Raw genomic sequence first — 22,848 nt, 5'->3', positions numbered from 1 at the left:
TCTCAGTGTTATACACTATTAGAGCAAAGCATAAGGTGTTTCACTTTCAACAGTTCGGTGAATATGTGTAGAGGCATAGGGGAGGGAGTTCTATGCTGAAGAAAGTTTAAGTCTCCAATTAAATATGCGAAAGGAGTTTGAGTGGTTACTGATTTGTGTGATTGCCAGTAGGTACACTTTTCAAATTCTACAGCTGAACTATTAAAAACTGGTAAATTTTTTGAGCAACAAACTGGATTCACAGTGACCCAACACCCTTTTTTAAAATTACAAAGCTTTTGAGATCCAAATATAAGGCATTTAGTAAAGGAAAATGCATTCTGAGGCAATTTTTGGTAACACAGCAAGTTCATCAACTTCTCTGGGATAAATACACATGTTGTTGTTGTTGTGGTCTTCAGTCCTACACATAAGAAACAAAATTATTTTTGACCAGTTATTTATCTTCATGAGATTTGCCTCAAAAAGAACCATGTATGAAAATGCATTTGGATGGACTGAAAGAAAATGGAAGTTTGAGTGCATTTACTGGTGTAGGAAAAAAATTTCTTGTATGTTATGTAAAATCATTGAGATTTTACTTCAACAAAAGTACGATGTTAATATTTCCATTTAGCAAACGTACCAGCTTTCATACTATATTTTTTGTCCATGAATACTAGTGTCTGGATATATTACATAGGTTTTACGAGAGTTGTGTCCTTGATGTAGGTAGTCTCAGTTATCATTCAAAATGAAATAATAAAATTCTCAAATCAAACACATGAACAGAAGACATTTTGCAGAAAATATTTCAGTATTTGGCTGTTATACGAAAGCAGTGCTGTTGGAGAACGTCAAATGTCACAAGAATCTTTACAGTCCTTATGAACTTGTTTACACAGCAGCGGAAATGGACCATACGTTTGTGAAATTAGAATTCAGAGCTGAAGATGAGCCAAGTCTCCTTAGAGATGCCACTAGCAAAATTACTGAAATTGTCTGGACTAAATGCATGTGCCAGAAAACAACTTTCAGAATGAAGCCATCCAAGAAAATTTCATAGGAAGTACTACTATTATTTAAATGGGTTCTCTTATTCTGACTTCTTGGATGCAAATGAAAGTTTTTTGTAATGAGATAATTAAGCAATATTTAACTTACAATATTAATCCACATTTGTATGAATGTTTAATAATTTATGTAACTAAAATTGCTTCATAAGTTGATACAGGTGGAATGAAAGTGTACGTGTATTTTGGTATGCTCCACCTTGCAACTCTCACAAAAATTCGTAATTGAAAATTAAAAGTTTTCACAATGAAGATAAGAGCTGTTGTTTGACTCCAGTATTATCCAAATGCAAATAACAGTTGGTTGTATTTTCTATTAGTACAATCCTTCCACATGTTTGTCATTGTCTTAGGTTTTATTTCTTCATTTTTTTAGTGCTGTAGCACTGATATAATGTAGCAAGTGGGTCAACTAACCACATAACCCGCCCAGTTCAGTATGAGAGGATGTAGGCCTGAAGACATCAGATTCAGAAAACAATTGTTCCTGCACTATAGAAAAACACATAAATACATGTTCTCTGTAAGATGCTGCTATTTATGGGTAACAATGGTAATCCACTGATTGTGAGTCAGGATTTTTATGGTAACATAATTCATTTTATTAATCTTTTATTTACTTAATACTAGGTATACACATGTGCCTCCATTAAATATAGCCTATCTTGCATTATAGCAACATGATCTACAAACAAGATATATAATATATATTTATATATGTATGTATATATATATATTTGTATATTTGCATGTTAGTTCTTTCAGCAGAAATATATAATTTTTTTGACAGAGATCTAAATTATTTAAATAAACAGATAAAAACATTCACAGTTTAATAATTATTGGTCACTATAAGAATCTGTAAACAAGTGCCATTATGTTTCTAACACTTTATAGTACACTCCTGTAGTATGGTGACAAGTAATTGAATTGACTGACACTTGGCACAGGAAAAAACACTCATATAGCAAGAGGAAATACTTACATTTGATACACAACTTTTAATACCACTGTCAAACAATAATGCCTATCATAGTACTGTACATTCAGTTTTTTTAGTGAATTACAAATTCTAACATTGAAAGCAGTCAAACACTGCATACTGATATGTTACTGAGCATACGAAAGGAAGTTCCATTTAATGTAATAAAGTAACTATAAAAGTATTTCATTATCTCTTGATTTTAAAGTGCAGTAATATACCACAATGTCACATGTGAAACACAAGTGTCACAATTATGGCACAGTTTCATTACTGATATATAGTAGCTTTGGTAATTCATTCTCTTTGGATAGTTCCTAGGTTTTCAAGGGCAATAAAAACATAAACTGATCAATGTTCTGAGATTAAATTAGGCACTTCAAATAAATGATGTGTTCAAACCACCCAGCTACCTTTTTTCGAAGCAAGTTGCTTCACTGACTTGCATGTTTTTTACAGTTTGGACAGGCATAGTCATACTTAATTCATTGCTGGATATATTAAGCAATTCACAGTCATGTCTAACTGTAATCATTGTAAAATCATCTACATAACTAACAAAAGGAAATTGAAGTTTTAATACATCAAATGAAAATTTTATTGACTATTCAAAGAAGAAGATTACTGTGGCCCTAAATACTTATGAGGCTAGCTGAAACTGTACAGTAGTTTGTTGGTTAAACAAAAAAATTATGGTGAAAAATACTACAAAAGTTTAAATAATAATTACCTTTGGATAAACTAGTAGCAACATTTATTTTGCTGAAAATCTGCACAAAGTGTTTCTAAATGATGTAAACAACAGAGGAGAGTTAAAGATGAGTTACATTATTTTTATTATAGGGCGCTTATTGTATGATAATAAGACAATGAACAATTTAGATGAATGGACAAATAGCAACCATCAAAGCATATATGTGAAAAGGTATATCATCTCAGAATTTAGTTTCCAACATAGTGTTGCAGAATCAAACATGTGGACAGTGTTTATTTTCAAGGTGTACAAGGTGTCCCAGGAGGAGTGTTCAATACTCAGGGACACGACAGGAACACTGAATTGAAGTAAAAAACTTCATATGGTCTTTTGCCCTATTCTGAATGGTTAGATAGAACACGTTTTATGTACATTTGTTTTTGGACTTTGTCACATCATGAATGCTGCTGCCCTCATCAGGGAATATGTAGAGACACTCAGAAAAGAAACATGTCATGTTCTCCAAAGAGTGCATAAATGCATTGATGTTCATGGTGGGATATTCGATCATTTATTGTGAATTGAACAACAGCTGTAATGTGAAGTTTATGAAAATAATTAGATATCAATATGTTAAAAACACGAATTTTTCAATTGATTCTTCGTAAAACGCATGTTGTAATGTTTACAAACTGTTCTATATGTGTAAATCTGTCAGTGTACTGAATAATACAGAAAATCAATAATAATGTACATTACATGTGTTATATATCAGAAACCATTCGGAACAGGGCATATCTCCATATGAAAGTATTTTTTGCTTCAGGTGGGTGTTCCGGTCACATCCCTCAATACTGATCATTCCTCTTGGGACACTGTATAGAACTGGAGTAAACCATGCCATTCTACTACCTTAAATTAATAAAGTTTTCGGTGTCATGGTTTCTACTGACATAATTCTCAAATAGCAGATGTTAAGTTCTCTCCATTTCATTTAGTTTGTGCTTCGAATGCAGCAAGCTATTTGCAACACACCACATATCAGCTTAAAAATGGTTTTTGAATTTTTTTGAAATCGCTCTTGGACGAGGGAACGATAGTGTTAAAAAAGCTCTTGCAGCAATCAGAATAAATTGCTGCTAAGTCAATATGAATGTTTCAGATATATCTGTGCTCTACATAACCTATACCTTCCAATGCAAAAGCATTCTCTCTAATCATGACACTCATTTAGCAGGCAAAATATACAAGTAGCTTTGCGAATGCTATGCTTTTAACACTAGATAAGCTTCCTTGCAATTCAAAGCTTATAAGGAAACTATGCAAAACAATGAAACATACTACTTCCTCATTGAATATAGACAAATATCTGTTATTGAACATTTTAGGAAGGTTCCCACAGAAAGCTTTTTGAGGTAAATGATGAGCAAAGCCATCTGCATACGATAAAAATTAGCAACCGCGTCATTTAACACGTTCTGAGAGGCGGTGGAAGTGCAATGACGAGTGGCACTGCTCCATCATCTAACAACATTTGGTGCGCCAGTGAAGGCAGAGTATGTAGAGTTTATGCTGTTTCAGCCTGCGAACAACGCTATTCACCTACTGAGTGAAATATATTCATACAATTTGTGAAAAAGTTATCACTGAATAATGAATGTCCTGAGATACCTGGCAAACGAGGAGACTTATTTGTTGGCTGATGATGGTTCTTTCTGAGATGGAAAAGTCATCAAAATATTTAACTGACATGTTGCACATATTGAGCAAGATCTATAGCATCAGTCACGAGACACAATAAACTTTTCAGTAGAAACTGATTAAATTTTCAGTCTTGTAGTACATTGTAAATCACTAATCATTATCTCTTCTTGTGTGCCAGAACTACCAATTCATTAAAGAAAACAGGCATTTAATGAGTCACTTCAGTAAGTTAATCATTCAGGCATCGGAAAATTTGTTTTTTACCACACAAAGATATATTATGTTTGTTGACTGTGTAGAAAAGTGGAAAACAGTTTTCTGAATGATATGTTAGCTGTAGGACTGATTCACATTATAAAAGTAATAATGCTTTGAAAGGGAAAACGTGATGTTTTATGGGCACCAAGGAAATGTAGCTTTAGTATAACTAATTGTGTGAAAACTTGTGGTTTTCTTCCCCAGTACTTGCCATTAAGGAGTAGACCGCTTTGAAACTTTCAAAAAATCTATTTTATTAACTTAAAATGTTCTCTGGGATGTCTACTATATTGTAGTGTTCATCCCAAGACCATCGGAAATTCCGATATCGAATTAGAAGGCGATTTGTGAAAAAATGTCTCCGAAAACTACTCACAGTGGTAAAATAGTAATCGTAACAGGCATTACGGAAGTTACGAATGTGCTCGAACGTGAGATCGGACCGACCTGTTACAATTTCCTCACAAAAGTGGAGGAAAAGAGTATCGAGTGACCAGAACAGCGGGTGAAAGAAGCTGCAAAAAGAAGCTCGCAGGAATACCACGGTCATGAAGATGGCGCAAGGGGACCTCCTTTTGTATCTGTAAGAACTGCTGTATGTTGCAGGGGTCGCTGACTAGCGATATGCTTAACTTCACTAAAAAAACATACAACCCAAAACTTCAAACGAGTTTTTCTCAAAACCGTATGTTTCAAATTGGCAGGAAACGTAACTTGAGAACGGTACATAACATTTTGATCGGAATTTCATGCACGCATTCTAAATTGAATTGTCTGTCAGCATACATAGCCGTTTCGCGATATCTTCAAAAGTCTATTAGCAATGCACGCTTTTATCTCTATTTTGTGGGCGAAGAAAATGACGTTTGTTTGAACACATCACGAATGCTTGCTGATGATCAGTGGTCCGGCTACAAGGGGTCCTTACACCTTGTTACGTAGAGCGCCCGATCTCGAGAAAAAAAAAGACTGCTCAGAGACAAAATTGTAAGCCATAAAGCTATATCATCAAATTGGGTCTTCCTTTTTATTTTACTCGAAAAAAATCACGAAAATCACCTACTTTTCATGCCATCAAAGAGGGCAGCCCCTTAATTGAACACGGACAATAAGGAATAATAGCATACAGAGAAAATGTTGCACGTCAGGGATGATAAAGGTTTAAGCCAATATATTCACCGACTTAAACCAAAATATGTACCTGAGAGTATCACCAGTTTTAATACGATACGGAGCGACCTAGATTTTCGGCAGCAATTCTGCGTTAGCTCGATCAAATCCGATCCTACACTCACGTTTTTTCTGTTTCATACACACAAATAAAATAGTTTTCTGCGTCAATAACTTAGGATAACTTTTTCATCCTACTGACAATCGTACACTACACAGGTCGACTACGAGGATAAGTCGAAGCCGGTCCTGTTTACGGAATTTTCGAGACCGACTGGCCTGTACGATTCTGTTACCGCGGAAAAAAATAGCTACGATAGAACAGGTTTTTACGCAAAAGTAATTTCGTAGGCCACTGGAAGCATAACTTCAAATTTTTAATTCGCACGCTTTGAGATAATATAGACGAAAGCAGGTAGTCTCTAAAAGTGTCAAAGTATTCTAAAATCTCTATTTAGTGGGGGCAGCTAACTTTCTACTTGCACGCGGAGATTTTTTTATTCGCTTTTGAGCAGTTGGGAAACGAGGTTACACACACAGAAAGTGACACAACATCGAACGTGTCTAATATTTTATAATGTTTCTTTTTCTTCAGTTTATGTATATGTGAAGCGAGAGTGTCTGACGACGTCTAATAACAGATACAGAGTTCGTGGAATGTAAAGATTCCGTTTGTCGTATTACAAGAGAGAGAGCAGTAGTAAGGACGAAGAGAAATGTGAGTCCGAGTGGGCAGGGTGTGGCGGTCAGTGCGTGGTGACGCAGTGCCCGTTGAAGCAGCAGAGGATGGAGTGCAGCGAGACGCGCTGCTCGCTGGCGCTGCCGCCGCCGCTGGCGCCGCCGCCGGACGCCGGCCGCAGCTCCGAGCCTCAGGGCGGGTCGGCGCCGCAATGCTCGATCAGGTCCTCGTCGCGCTTGCTGCTGCTGGCGCCCCCCTCCGCCCCCGCCGGCTGCTCCTCCTCCACCTCCCCGCTGGAGCCAGCTGCCGCGGCTGCGGCTGCCACAGCGCCCGCGGCTGCGGCCCGCGACTCGCTCGACGGATGCACCAGCATAAACGGCAGCTTCAGCGCCAGCTCTCCGCCCATGGCGCCCAGCAGAAGTTTCACCTGTTTCAATAAAGTCCGAATCACATTCGTTTCGGGTACAGTCCGAACAGTGTGCAACAATGAAACCTGGTGCAAACAGCATAGCGCCGTTACTACCTATCCTCAGGTTACTCTTTTTTTTATTTTTAAGTATAAATTGGGACTGCCGTGCCACTAAAACAGCCCTGAGAGTTTTTCCTTCCTTTTGCTTCGGTAATACACTGCCTGGCAGAAAAAGTGAGTCATCCAGAAGACACGGTCGGATGTCTATGTAACTCCAGACACGCGCACACCTCAGGCAGGTATGTAAATGATGGAGCTGCAATTCTCTGTGTTAGGTAGAACATCCACCAACACGCATTAGTGTGTTGGTATTAAGAGTTGTGACCGTACTCGGTAGGGTACATACGGGGCGCGAACAGTATTAGATGCCGAGTGATCGCTGTGAAGGACACGGAGATGACACTTGCTCGTGTGAGACAGTGTTATCGGCACCGGACAGCGGTCTCGTCGTGGGTCTCCATTTGGCTGGCTGGTTGAAGCGTGCAATATCCGCTTTTTTGGGACATTCTGATGAATTAGAGGCCCGATTTTAGACTAGACGGTAGCGTCAAGGGAGGCACACTCGTACTCAAAATCTCCAGATGATCGCGTCTGGCCACCAAAAGGGAGGATCAGTATGTTGTGCACCAAACACACTGTACACGCTTCACATTTACTCCTGCCTTCCGAGCAGAAGTAATGGATTATACGAATGTGGGGCGTCTGTTCATTCGACGATGTTCGAAAGAGCAGACACCACGCGAAATCCACAGCAGTGAAACATATTATGTGAACCGAATATGGATGCGGGCGAAAAGAAAGGAAAGGGAGGGTACTAATGATCTAAGCTGCATCGGAACTTCCTGCGGAACCAGCGGCAATGAGTGAAAATGTGTGCCAGACCGAGACACGACCCTGAAGTCTCCTGCTTACTAGGCAATTGCGTTAACCAATGCGCCACCCGGACACAATGTTTGCTGCAAATACACGGACTATCTGAGCAAGCTCCGCGACCGACTCACCCCCCACCTTCCTAGTACCACATATCCGCAGTTCCCGTCCGTGTTCTCCGTGCTCTCTAATTTTAGATTCCAACTGGAAGTCGAAAGAAATGCGCATCTCCGAAAGAACAGACACCAATGAATCCTCAATCTTCAGTGAGGATGTACATTAATGGTCGATCTCCAGCGGGAATCTAAAATTACCGAGCGCGGAGAACATGAACGGGGTGGCTGATAGATGGCGTTAGGTGGGAGTGTGAGATGGCCGGGGAGCGTGACTAGATATTCCTCGTATGTGTGATAAGAACTGTGTCCGCGTGACGCAGTGGTTCACGGAAATGCATTGTAAGTGGGAGATCCTGGATTCGAGTCCCGGTCCACCACACATTTTCACTCGTCGCCACTGATTCAGCACAAAGTCCTGACGTAGCTGATGTCATTACTTCCTTCCCTTTTCTTTCCTTTCTCCAACATCCACCTTCAATTTACATGAAAGATAATGGACTCGCTGCAGCGTTCTGTGTCAGAGTAGCAGAAGCCGGACATGGAAACTATCATTGCATGCTTGTAACGCCACAACACAAGTGGCTGCATTTTCAGTGGTGTTGTGCCCGGAAACGTGGACAGCTGATGGATGGTGTCGCATTATATTCGGCAATCAATAAAAGGTCTGTACTACCCTGGATGGCCAACGTCGGTGAATCTGGCCCCGACCTGGCGAAAGGTCCCATTCTTCTAATGTTTAGGATAGCTAACCCGCAATACGCCTGGCGCCACGGTGTTGGGAGCCATTGGGTCACGACTGCGAACTTTGACTGTAAAATGGTACGTTACGGACATCCTGTGTTCTGGTGTGTTACGTTTCGTGTGACTGTATCGTGATGCCATATTTCAACAGGACAATGCTCGTTCACACACGGCAAATCCCTTTCTGCGTGCTGTCGAGGTACTCCCGTTTCCAGCAATATCCTCAGGACTGTCCCCAACACAACAATGCGGGACCAGCCCGGACGTCTCAGTGCCAGTATCCAGTACATCGAGAACCAGCTACAACAGTTGCATGTTTCTGGCCTTAGTAGACGACACGACGGATTCATAGCACTCTTTCCAACTGAAACGGTACGCGCATCCCGGCAAAATGTGGTGCAACGACACAACGATAAGTAGTTTTCTACTGCCTAGTTCTTTGTAAATTTAACGTGATTCCGGAATCACCGAAATAACGTTACGTACCATCTCATCTTGTGAAGTTCCATTTCGTTCTTCCTCCTCTTCTGAGTGCTTCGCTTTTTTGGCAGACAACGTTCTTCTGTTGTGTTTCTTATGCCCACTAGATCCACACATGATGAAAAGATTTAAAGAGTGTATAGTTAAATATCAGAAATTATACACAGGAAAACACAAGGAGGACGTGAACTGGAGGAAAGAAAGGAAAAGAGAATCCGCCTAATAAGCACATTGCATCTACAGCAATTTAATCATTGCTAACTCTTGATTTTAGAATCGTGAAAGAAGACTGTATACGTCGAAGAGACTTGGAGAATTGAGAAGGGAAAGAAAAATAAGATTTTAACGTCGAATAGAATTGTAAATGTTAGGAAGATTTTTAGGAGGTGTTTGCCTCGAGTACATACATGTAGCCTACGTAAGTGAAACCTGGATAATAACCAGTTGAGTCGAGAAGGGAATAGAAGATTTTGGTCTTACATAAAAATGCTGAAGATTAGATGGGTAAATCATAACGAATATGGAGGTACTGAATCGAATAAGGGGGAAAGAAAAATTATGTGAAAAGTTGATTAAACGAAGTGACCAGTTAATAGGACCATCATCAGGCATCTAAGAATAATTAATTTGGTAACGGAGGAAATTTTGTTCGGTAAGAATTAGAGAGTGGAACAAAAGTATGACTACAGAAAGTGAATTGAAATGGATGTACGTTACACTAATTATGCAGAGATAAAGAGGGTTGCGCAAGATAGACTAGCGTGGAGAGCTGCATCGAAACATTTTGCGGACTGAAGACGACGACGACAACGACAATATTTTTTTAAAAATTGGTCTTTTCCACTAGCAACAATGAAGCACGTGCACTCTGTCTATACATTAGTAGATTTAAATTACCGCGTATACGTAGATAAACTAATAAATATACAGAGTGAACATGAATTCCACAGACAAAATTCTGGCTTTATTCTGGGATATTTCGTGAGTATCTGGTACCAAGGACTCGTGGTGTCCGGTCTGTTGTTACAGAGAAGTAATTTAATTATCATTTATTCGGTTAGTTATCCCAGTCACTTTTGATTCTATGGTAATACCTCCAATACAGTGAAAACGCCGGCAATATGCAATCACCAAATGTACCAAACAAATCACAGGGTAATACAACTCTCAAACGCAAAAGCAGTGTGATGTGTTTTCCATCGCCGCAGTAACAGCTCGGTATTGCGTCGTTATACCACTCTGCTACTGCAATCAGTGAACCCGAACAAGAGGTGAATGTCGAGTAAACCACTCCATACTGCTGAGTATTGCTGGTAGACAGAACCGAGCAGTACTGTGTGCAAGTTTGATGGTGAAGAGTAAAGAGAACAGAACAAGTTTGTCCTGCAAGAACACAACGCATATCGTCAATATATACACTGCTGTCCAGATATTTTAAGTGCAATGCATATACAAAGATAAGTAGGGTGATAAAAGGGATTGAATTGGTCTGAACCACGAGTCCCTTGTACCAAAATACTCAGAAAATTTGTCTGAATAAACTTCGAAATTTTGTCGGTGGAGTTCGGGTTTGTTCTTTAAGTATGTAACAAAACATAGCATCGTACCACTGAGTGATAATTTCATTTATTTTCTATCTCGTTCTCCTTGTGTTACCAGTTATTCAAAATAATTGTTGGCAGTGTGTCAAATATTAAATACAGTCGGTTTTCGAATTTTTGCAACACAGATTACACACTGGTTATTCCTCGGAAATTGTGAGTTTACATAGCAGGAATCTTCATTATTTACGTTCTATGGTTGTCTTGGTTACAATATTATAGTAATGAAAGTGTCAGAATGAGATAGCATTTCTTTTTTAAAACACCACCTCGCACATTTTGATCACTTGAGCAGCAGACCTGTATCATTATTAAGCACTACTACTTGGAAAATGTCAGTAATGAACACCTATCACTTCTCTAAGCAACGTCTTCGAGGTACTATTTTTAAGTACTCTTACTAAGATGATGTAACTACTCTACATTTCTTGTCATTCACATCTTTAAGCGACAATGAACTTAAAGCAATGAATTAGAAACGTGGTTAATAGAAATGACCCTACAAAACTGCGAAAAAATAAAGCTGAAATGATTATATACCATCACACGAAAGTAATAATTGCGCCCTGCGTGACTTAAATGAAACGTTAAGATTATTGTACAGAAATATGTGGAAGAAAGAAGTGTTTCTTGATAGAATCATGTGAGGTTTCTGAACGACAGGCACAACGGAAATATTACGTCATAAAAAATAAACTTTGTCTAAAAATATCGATTGTGGATGTATGAGCTCGTCCTCCATTATTTGCTTCTCTTCTATTCTACTCTTCTCTTGCAAAATTTAGGTGCAAGGAACAGAAATAAAAGGTAGTAGCAGCCTTCTTACTTAAATGGCAACTAATTGAATAACTGCAATAAGGTGAACGTATTATGGTTAAATTTTGATAAGACTCAATATATTAAGTTCAGTACTCGTCACAGGCTGTCTGATGCTATAAAAACTATCGATTCAAACAATAAAAATTAGGAATAAGACGCGTTAAGCTTTCTGGAATGCAGACGGACCACAGCCTTAAATAAAAATCCACGTCCTAGAATTAGTGGAGCGTCTTAGTTCAGCTACATATGCAGTATGTGTGATTTTTGCTGCAGGCGATTTAAAACGGAAGAAACTAGTTTACTTTACATATTTACAGTTCATAATGAGTCAATAAATCATTTTTTGAGGAAAATCATCTGGTAGGGACAGTATTTTCAGAATACATAAACGTGGCGTAAGAATTTTATCTGGTGTCATAGAATATCCTGCGGAGACCTCTTGAAAATCTTGTAATTTTGGCAACTGTTTCACGTTACTCATATTCAGTGACGTATTTTGGTCTTAACAGTATTTCTCTTTTCTAATGAAATTTGTACAAAATATGAATATGGTACTAGGAACAAAATCACCTTCTACAAAGACTGCAAGGACCTAACAGTAGTATATAAAGTAGCCAAATTACTGGACACACGTGAATTCAAAAACATGCCATAGCATATTAAATGTCTTGTTAGTAACATATTAGTGGAGTTTAAGACTGATTGTAGAACTTTCTGCTAGGAAACTCCTTCGAGTTCATTTAAGAAGTTAATCTTTTGTTTTATTGTGTAATTAATATTAGCACAGCAGTACAATAATATTTCACAATGCTAAGTCATTCCATTGCATCGCAAACGAAAATGAATATTTCTGGATTTTTTCCAGAACATTGCGGCCTCTTTTTGCAGACTTAAAAACATTAATTTCTCCTTTCGAGAAGTAATAGAAAGTCACGTACATTCGTAACAGATTCCAACCTGGACTCAAATGTAGATTTCCAGCTTTGAGGTGTCGTGCGCCTAACTTTAACCAGTGACTGTGGTTTCTTTAAACGTATTATGCGCTGTAGAGAGAATCAGCTTTCAGATGTAGCTACGTTGTTTTCCATCATACCCCTTACACAGATGTACCAGTTTGGAATATCAATCGCAAAAATTCCCGTACCGAACATAGAAGAGCTGGTTTGGGAACTCGCTGGCCACGAAGCTTGTGATGTCCATAAATGCGGTAGACGTAGAGCGCCAGCAGCGGTAGTCTGCAAGTGGCAATTTCTGTTATTATTAATCTTATGGGTATCCATTGGAAAGACATGTGGCTACTTTAGCCATTCTACTATCCTTCTACGACAGCAATCTCGAAGGTTATGTAATAAAATGTCGAGGATGTGGAAGTCTGTAAAGTGCGCAATCACTGAAGGCCACCGTAGGTTGTCCAATGCATCTGCAGTGTCAATAATTATTGCTACTGTATTTTTGATGATCTTATTATTGACTACTCAGAGTTCCTGTTTTACGCCATCATTAGTGGAAAGCTACTTCTTAAAACCAAACTGCCATTATCTATGTTGACGGAGACCTGTGACAACGGTCATTCAGAAAGCGGTCATCTGTATCATCCATCGACCTACAGGCCTTACAATAATCTTGTCCTTTTGGCCCCCACTTACTGAGTTCCTATTCATGACTAGCTTTCAAGATTTATAAAGTTACGGAACCCTTACCAGTCTTAGAGAATCATTGAATAGTTGCGCAAGAAAGTGAATAACCGGTGGCACTATTTCGTGTAAAACTTCGGGATGAATAGCATCAGAGAGAGAGTGACTTTAGTTTGCTAACGCCTCCGCAATCTCCCGTTAAGTAAGGAAGGAAGTGCTTGCAAGTGTTTTATAAATATTTGCGGCATTTACTGTTAGTCTACATTACTGTGGCTTGTCTCTGCTATGTACACTAAAAGCGAGTTCCTCGTCCAGGGCTTGGAGGCCTAAATGATATCAACGAGTCGCCATGTCATCCTCTGCCATGCGGTGTCTTGTGGATGCTACACGAAGGGGCATGTGGTCAGCACACCGCTCTCCTGGACGTTTCACCGACTTCCCAGATCTCGGAGCCCGTTCTTCTGATTTAAATAGTTAATCAGTTGGCTTCACGAGGCTGGGTGCATTACGGAGAATGAACTCCTGTCCTCCGCACGGAAGCCATCTATGGTGACCATTCAGCGACGGAGACTGACGCCACGTACACTGTCTAACAGAAAAATGAAGCATGCAGAAGAGATGATCGGAAGTCAACGTAACTTACACATCATAGACGGGTTGTAACCAATTTAGAATCGCAATTCTTTGTGACAGGTAGTATGGCAACTTGAGTGCGTGATTGTTGTTGGTGTTTAGCGCTGTTACCAAGATTGATAGGGTATATAAGGGGCAAGAACAGAGTCAGATGTTGAGTGATCAATGTGAAGGGAGCGGGGATGCTGAGTAATCGTGAAACGCAGCGTTATCAGCACCAGACAGAGCTCGAAAGGGCCCTCATTGTGGGTCTCCATTCGGCCGACTGGTAGGATCGTGCAATATGCAGGTATCTCGGACACGTGGATGTGAATACAGACATACTCGTCGTAAGGGTTTCGGTCGACGACGACTGTCAGCCACAAAGGAGGATCGCCGTATTGTGTACCAACCACACTCTAACCATTTCACGTCTGCGCCTACCATCGCACAACAAGTTACGGATTCCTGGCAACATTCTGTATCACCCCGCACCATTGGTCGGATACTAGCAGCTGCCGGACTTGGGGAATTACCATCCCATACGTAGGTTGCCGTTAACACCACAACACAAACGGTTTCGTTTCTAGTGGTGCCTTGACCACGAAGAGTGGACTGCTGATGAAGAGGATCACATAGTACTCGGCAATGAATCGCATTTTTGCACTACCCCAGATGACCATCGTCGGCGGTGATATGGGAAGCCGTCTTATTCTTACAATGTTTTGGGAAGCACAGCAGTGTTATTCCTAGCTCCACGGTGTGGGAAACCAAAGGGTATGACTACACGTCACAGCTGGTAGTGATTAAGGTAACTCTAACAGCAGAGCTGTAAATCACGGACATCCTCCTTTATCATGTGTTCGCCCTCACGCGACACGTGTTCATCGACACATGGCACGTGTCTCTGTCGACAGTCTACGTTAGTTTGAGGTGCTGCAAGTTCCCCAGATCTGTCCCCAATTGAACACGTGTGGGACCAGCTCGGGCTTCAGCTACGTGCCAGTGCCAATATCCAGGACATGAAGGACGTGTAAGCCAGCTTGCTAGAGAAGAGGACACGACGGCTCTGTGGCGCAGAATCAGCCAGGCCAGAGAGTGCAACATCATACTGATAAGCTGACTCATTCTACAAAGTTCTTTGCAAATCTGACTAGCTCTTGTAATCACTGAAATAACATCACACACGCCATCAATCCGTGAAGTTTCATATAGTTTCCTCCTCCCCTTCTGGGTGCTTTTCTTTTTTGTCTGGCAGTGTACATCGTCAGGGAAGATCTCACCTTCATTGTGTGTGTGTGAATTTGTAAGGGACCAAACTGTTTAAGTCATCGGTCCCTACACTTACACACTACTTAAACTAACTTATGCTGAGAACAACATACACACCCTTGGCCGAGGGAGGACTCGAACCTCCGGCGGGAGGGGCCCCGCAGTCAGTGACATGGCGACACTCACCTAACAGAAACTCTGTTGCTTCATTCCATTCCCCCCGTCGAAGGTTCGAGTCCTCCCTCGGGCATAGGTGTGTGTGTCGTCCTTAGCGTACGTTAGTTTCAGTTAGATTAAGTAGTGTGTAAGCTTAGGGACCGATGACCTCAGCAGTTTGGTCCCATGAGACCTTACTACAAATTTCCAATTTTTTCTGTCCATTCCTGAGTCCTGCTTCTGCAAGAACATGTTTGTAGAACTTCTCGTCCATTTACACTGAGTTATTTATTTATTATTTATGCATTTATTTTACCTGGCAAGATTAGGGCCTTCAGGTCCTCTCTTACACCTAACCAGGCATACTCAGATTCAACAAATTTCAGTTTCTACAGAACATTAAGGACATATAACATGTTATACAGTATTAATGTTAAAGAAAAAAAATACAGATTATAAAAGTAGTACAATGATAATTATAACAATCAAAAAAGAATTATAACAATCAAGAATAATAATAATAATAATAGTAATGACTATGTATATGAAAGTATCTTTTTGCATAAATCGTGAAGGACAGAATGGAAAAGAAAACTGATAATCTGTTAAGTGGTGATGAGTTTGGGGAGGTAAGCGATCAGACAGTCAGTCCTGACGGTGCTCTCGATAGCTGTGTCAAGACTTAACTGTAATTAACGTTCTTTCATTGTATTTGTCGACCCAGAACAACTGATCGACAACTTAGAATGATGCAAGATTTTAGAAATTCTCAGAAAAATTGGTATAAATTGCAGTGAAATACGAATAATACACAGTATGTACAAGAAACAGACGGAACAATAACAATGGACACCGAAGAGAGAAGTGCTCGTATTTCAAAAAGCGTAAGTCGAGAATGCAGACTTTCTCTCCTGCTGTTCTGTCTGAACCTCGAAAACGCCGTGATAGAAATAAAAGAAATGTTCAATAGTGGGATTAAAACTCACAGGGAAAGGATATCAGTGATAAAAAATGCTGATCACACTGCTGTCCACTGTGAAAATGAAGAATTAGTAAACATTTTAAATAGAATGAAACATTCAGTGTATACAAAATATGGACTGACAGTAAACCAGAAACGAGAAATGAGGGTAGAAACAAATTTAAAATCAAAATTGGGAGCTACGAAGTAGACGCAGTGGAGAATTCTGCAACTTTGGACGAAGCAAGGATGATGTAAGAAGCATACAAGTACAGGCAAAAAGGACAGTTCTCGTTAAAAGGGGTCTACCAGTATCAAGGGTAACTTGAGGAAGAAATGTCTGAGAATGTAAGTCTGGAACACATGATTGAAGGGAAGTGAATTATGCACTGTGAAAAAACCGAGAAACGACTGAATCGAATTGTCTGAAATGTGGTGCTACAGTAGAATGCTGAAAATGAAATAGACTGACAAGAATACTGAAAACCCTCCACAGGATGGACGAGGAAAGGAATATGTGGACGACATTGATTACACGAAGGGACACGATTACTGGACGTGTATTAAGACATCTGGGAATAACAGGGAGCCCTAGAGGGCGATAACTGTGGGAGAAGTCGGAGCCTGGAACATATGCAGCAAGTGATCGAGGACGTTGGCTCTAGTTGCTACTCTGAGATGAGAAGTATGACGCAAGATAAGAAGGCGCGGCGAGCTGCATCAAACCTCGCCGCCGGTCGATGATTAGAAAAATACGCTACAGCGTAAGGACATACGAAGATTATTTTTTGGTTTTCCAACCTCCCATTGGTCATTAAATGGCAATCAGAGTGAAATTTTTTGTTTTTTTTTTTTGTTTGAAACATTAAGCTGTATCTCCCAGCTACTTCACTACGTGGTTGCCGCTCCGACTTAGACTTTTGTCCTAGCGTTGTACAAATTTTCCGATGCCCTCACCATAGAAAGAAATTGCCCGTGCTTTCTCCCAATTCCCTACGTTGTTTTACAGCTCGTTTTCTGTTCCAAAACGCTGTCATAGCCAGTGTTTCATGTGTGCAAAGATATGAAAATCAGAGGGACCCAGGTACGGGCTTTATGATGGGTGATGAAGCACACTTCACATATGGCAAGAGACTCTACTCCCCTAAGCATCTCGGAGTGCTTTATGTGCACTCGAAACTGAAGAGTGCGACGTGACGCAGAGTAGAGACATAGCGCACACATTTGCGGAAGGCTTCATCGGCTTTTCACTGTGGCTTTAATTTCGCGAGCGATCGGAAGTTGGGAGAAAAGGCCCTCGTAGCTTGATATCGAAGAACGGTTGCGCTTGAAACCGTCTAAACGAATAGCTCCTTCATAATAGGCTAGTGGGGGATCACTTGTTGTGGCCTATGAGATGGCAGTAGAGCGAGGGCAGAAGACGGAAGTACGGCGGTAACAGCGGTGATAGGGCCGCTAGTTTCCAGTCTAGAGTATTTTGCCCTAAGAGCTGGCATAGAATTTATTTAAATAATATTTGGAGTATCAACAATTTACAAACGTTTCTGTGAGAGATTATGTTGGCATTAGGAAACTGAGGCTTTCTAAAATCATAATGTGCAGACTGATTTATACCACTGCTGATTGAAGAAATTTTAGATTAAATTAAAGTTATAAATCTATAAAAAATTTTCATTGAAGTTATTTACAGTACATCACTTTTGCCGATGTGGTTTGTATGATTTCAGTCTCTGCAGGTTTCAATACAGGGTGAGGAAAATAAAAGTGCCACGGAAAATAGAGTTCCAGGATACAAGGAAACACAGCAGAGGAAAAGAAATACGATACTAACCTCACTATAGCAAATGTTGAAAGTGACCACCATTTATCTCTTGGTACTTTTCGGTCTTGTTCGGAAAGTTGCTGAAGGCTGATCGAAGTTGGACTGCTGGAATTGTTGCAGCCTCATCCGAGATGTTCTGCTGCCGTTCTTTAGGACAAGGAGGGTTGTTGTGATACACCTTAGACTTGAGGGCTTCCCGCTCAAAATAATCAATGACACATCAGGTGACCTGGGTGGCTAGCTAGCGCCGCGACCGGACTGGCATCTGCTAACAACTTTGTCAGGCGTGAAGTGTGCGTAAATCTTGTAAAGTGTGTTGACCGGCGTGGATCATGTGGCTGTCGTACACGTGGTGTGCGCTTCACTGGGTGTGGTTATACGGAAAGATTCACGTCCAGTCATATCTGCTCGTCCGGGCCACTTTTATCTGCTCCACCCAGTACATCATGTTAAGGTGTATGAGACACCGCTGTGTAAAAGTTAAGGACGCGATAGATCAAAAAGCGTAGCATACTACCGACCTACTGATCCAAGCAGTGAAAGCTCAGGGGATGTCTACGGCGTCATGCAGATGCGGTGAGGAGGCCCATGTGGCCAGCACACCGCTATCCTGGCCGATTTGCCGACTTTTCAAATCGTGGAGCCACTACTATTCGGTTAAGTAGTTCCTCAGTTCGCATCACAAGGCTGAGTACACCCCGAGCCAGTTCTCTAACCACGGGAAAGACCTTGGCAGCACCGGAAATCAAACACAGGTCCTCCGCGTGGCAACCGTGTACGCTGACCATTCACCCTCAGAGACGTACTAAGCTATTAACAACTGGGTGGAAACAAATGAAAGTGCGGGGGTATGTTGCCGGAAGGTCTCCCAGTCGTGCACAGAAAGCTGGTCGTGAGGTCATCGTGACTATTTTGCCCAATGTGGCAGGCCCCGCGGCACGAGGCAGATGAAGAAACGGGAAAAGACGGAGTGTGTCAGGCAGCAGCCAGTTACGGTGGTGGTGTTCTTCATTACAATATGGCCCGGAGATAACATTTGGATTACTTCACACGGGGAACAACTATCGGGAAGCTGAAAAAAGGACGAAGTGTAACGAGTGTAGCCCAGGGGTTTGGTGGTATTGCTCACAACATTGTTCGTTGTACACTATGCGATCAAAAGTATCCGGACACCTGACTGAAAATGACTTAAAAGATCGTGTCGCCCTCCATCGGTAATGCTGGAATTCAGTATGGTGTTGGCCCACCTTTAGCCCTGATGACAGCTTCCACTCTCGCAGGCATACGTTCAATCAAAATCTTGACGGTTTCTTGGGGAGTGACAGCCCATACTTCACGGAGTGCTACACTGAGGAGAGGTATCGATGTCGGTCGGTCAGGCCTGGCACAAAGTCGGCGTTCCAAAACACCCCATCGTTGTTCTATACGATCCAGGTCAGGACTCTGTGCAGGCCAGTCTATTATAGAGATGTTAACCGTTGTGTAACCACTCCGCCACAGGCCGTGCTTTATGAACAGGTGCTCGATCGTGTAGAAAGATGCAGTCGGTATCCCTGAATTGCTCCTCAACAGTGGGAAGCAATAAGGTGTGTAAAAACCAATGTAGGCCCTTTGCTGTGATAGTGCCACGCAAAACAATAAGGGGTGCAATCCCCCTCCATGAAAAACACGACCACACCATAACACCACCGCCTCCGAATTTTACTGTTAGCACTACGCACGCTGGCAGATGACGTTCACTGGGCATTCGCCATACCCACACCCTGCCATCGGATCGCCACATTGTGTACCGTGATTCGTCGCTCCACACAACGTTTTCCACTGTTCAATCGTCCAATGTTTACGCACTTTACACCAATCGAGACGTCGTTTGGCATTTATCGCCGTGACGTGTGGCGTATGAGCAGTCAATCGACCATGAAGTCTAAGTTTTCTCGTCTCCGTCCTACCTGCTATAGTACTTGCAGTGGATCCTGATGCAGTTTGGAATTCCTGTGTGATGGTCTGGATAGATGTCTGCCTATTACACATTCCGACCCTCTTCAACTGTCGGTGGTCTCTGTTAGTCAACAGACGAGGTCGGCCTGGACGCTTTTGTGCTGTACGTGTCCCTTCATGTTTCCACTTGACTATCACATCGGAAACAGTGGACCTAGAGATGTTTAGGAGTGTGGAAATCTCGCGTACAGATGTATGGCACAAATGACACCCAATCACTTGACCACGGTCGAAGTCCGTGAGTTCCGCGGAGCGCCCCATTCTGCTCTCTAATGACTACTGAGGTCGCTGATATGGAGTACCTGGCAGTAGGTGGCAGCACAGTGCACCTAATATGAAAAAGTGTAGTTTTGGGGGTGTCCAGATATTTTTGATCACATAATGTACATGGCGAGGGTTCCAAACCACAGGCACTGCTGCCTTAGGGAGAGTAGGTGGTTAACCACTGTCAACTATAGCAGCCGATGACCCCTACCTTGTGCAACAGGCAAGAGTGCCCATGCCAAGCAATAGCTGCAACTGCAACCACATTTAACAGGACTGCAAGATACGCAATCTCACGGTTCACATGGCAAGGTGACTGGACTGGTGTGGTCTCTTTGCCCGACGACCAGTGTGTTGTGTACTGTTGAGATCTGCACATCAACAACATCCTTTGCGCTGGTGTCAAGTACATGAGGACTGGACCAACGAGGAGGCGAATCGCGTATTCTTTTCGGACGAGAGCAGATTCAGTCTGAGTAGTGATTCTGAACGCACCCTCTTATGAAAAGAGATGGGAACACATACTGCACACAGGAACACTATCGAACATGATCGTCTTGGTGGTCCAGATCTTATGGTGTGGGAAAGCGTAATGTTGCATGCATGGGAGTACTGACCTCCAAATCTTAGAACACGGTACACTGTCAGGTCAACGTTATTCTGAACTGTACTCCTTCCCTATGTGCGTGTTTTGAGGGGTGTATTCGGCTCTGATTTAATTTTTATGGATAACAAAGCACGACCGCGCAGATGGAGGAGCTCTTGGAACGAAAGGATATACGGCGAATGTACTGGCCTGCGCGTTTTCCCATGGAGTACGTGCGGAATGCGTTGGAAAGATGAATTGTAGCTGCCCACATGCACCAACGACCACCTAGTAGTTGTCAACGGCACTGATAGAGGAATGGAGCGCCACTCCTCACCAATCTTGTGGTCAGCTACGGAGCACATTGCTGAGCATGCATTGCTATCATGATGATAACACACCTATTAAGAACCATGTCCCTACTTCTGTAATATTCGGGGACCATCAAAAATCGCGGTGACTTCAATGTAATATCAGGTAGGAGATAAAAACGCTGTTGTGAGTGGAGTATGGGTCCTACATTAGTGTAAATGGAAATATTGTAGGAAAGGAAGGAGGAACTGTGATTCTATGTGAATAATATAAGTAAGAGGGGTAATACAACAAATCTAAAAATGGAAAATCGATGGTTGTTTCATTTAAGGGGGAACAGGATGATACCCATAACGATTTAAGGTAACAGGAAGACAGTGAAGGTGCTTGTTGAATGAGATAAATGAAAGGAGAAATCTACCAATAGGTATTTCCGTCACTATCCTAAGAGCGCGTTTCATTTTAATCCAATATTACTAATGGTAATTTATGATGTGTTCTGTCCTGGGCAAAGCCTAAGACAGCAGTGGATAACGTTGTCATGGTGGTATTCTCGTATAATCGTTGTATTGAGATGAACGGTCGCTTACATGGATGAATTTTTCTCAAGTTACTGCCGAATGCAACACTAAGTATTCTTGGTCCTAAATTCTGTAAAAACCACATTGCATGGAAAGGGAATCGTGTAATAAATGGTAATCTTGCCAAAGTTTTATTGCTAATGGAGTCGACTGCAACGGTAGGTAAGTGGTTCATTGTATAAGTACTCTAAAAAGTAATTACTCATTATGTCATTATTATTAAATCTTAATAAATGGTAATGTTACTCAACTCTAGACAAAATATGTGTACTAATTTTTTTTGGTAAACCTTTCTACTTTTTTAATATTTTTATTTTTGTGAAATTTTAATATTTTTGTACAGTAATTTTCTCCAATATATGTGTCGACGGCTCCTTAGTAATGGGAGTATAAAATAGCGAAACTGTTTAAAGAGACTATGTTAAGCTATATCGGTTAAAAATACATGTTAGGTAAACATTTGGTGTTACAGTAAACGGACAGTCACATATTGGATAATTTGCTTTAAGAAAATTGGTTGTTTCTGATTCTTCTTCTCTTTTTTAAACTATTTTCTTTTACTTACAATGTCTTCTGAATTATTTCGTGACAGCCTTAGAGAGTAGAAAGAAGATGCATTAAGTTTAAATCTTCCACTGGGTGAAGTATATTACATGCGTGCCTGTCGACCAGACTAATTACCTGTGGAGGCGATACTGGGCACGACCCTCTGCGTATGTACTGTAGTGTTATTTGTGTCATCTGTTTCTCTACTAGCTCAGAAGGTTATGTAGTGTATACCACTGGCAGCTGATTATAGCTCTGGAGTCGTTATTGCTCTCGTTCCGAGAGCGAAACTCCACAAATCATCAACAGCACGCCGTACACACCACCCGATAGTGACATGCATTAATGCTCTTCCATTACAGTCCGACCCAGTGTTTCCACTTCGTCTCTGAGTAACAATAACTAAAAACGCTGGTAGCGATCCTAAAAGATGTTCACGAACGTTCAAATGGCTCTGAGCACTATGGGA

At 41.2% G+C, this 22,848-nt stretch overlaps 1 protein-coding gene across 1 annotated transcript in view; it reads right to left on the bottom strand.

The window, feature by feature from the left end:
* Positions 1-6,729: 6,729 nt before the first annotated feature.
* Positions 6,730-22,848, bottom strand: part of LOC124721296 (phosrestin-2-like) — a 50,359-nt gene continuing 34,240 nt past the window's right edge. Inside the window, exon 3 of the mRNA XM_047246203.1 lies at positions 6,730-6,966. Within this exon, the coding sequence (XP_047102159.1) occupies positions 6,730-6,966 (237 nt within the window). The remainder of the gene's footprint in view (positions 6,967-22,848) is intronic.

This window comes from Schistocerca piceifrons, chromosome X (assembly GCF_021461385.2).
Source record: "Schistocerca piceifrons isolate TAMUIC-IGC-003096 chromosome X, iqSchPice1.1, whole genome shotgun sequence".
NCBI lineage: Eukaryota > Metazoa > Arthropoda > Insecta > Orthoptera > Acrididae > Schistocerca > Schistocerca piceifrons.
Note: the sequence above shows the minus strand (reverse complement) of the source record. Positions and strands in the feature narration are given on the sequence as shown.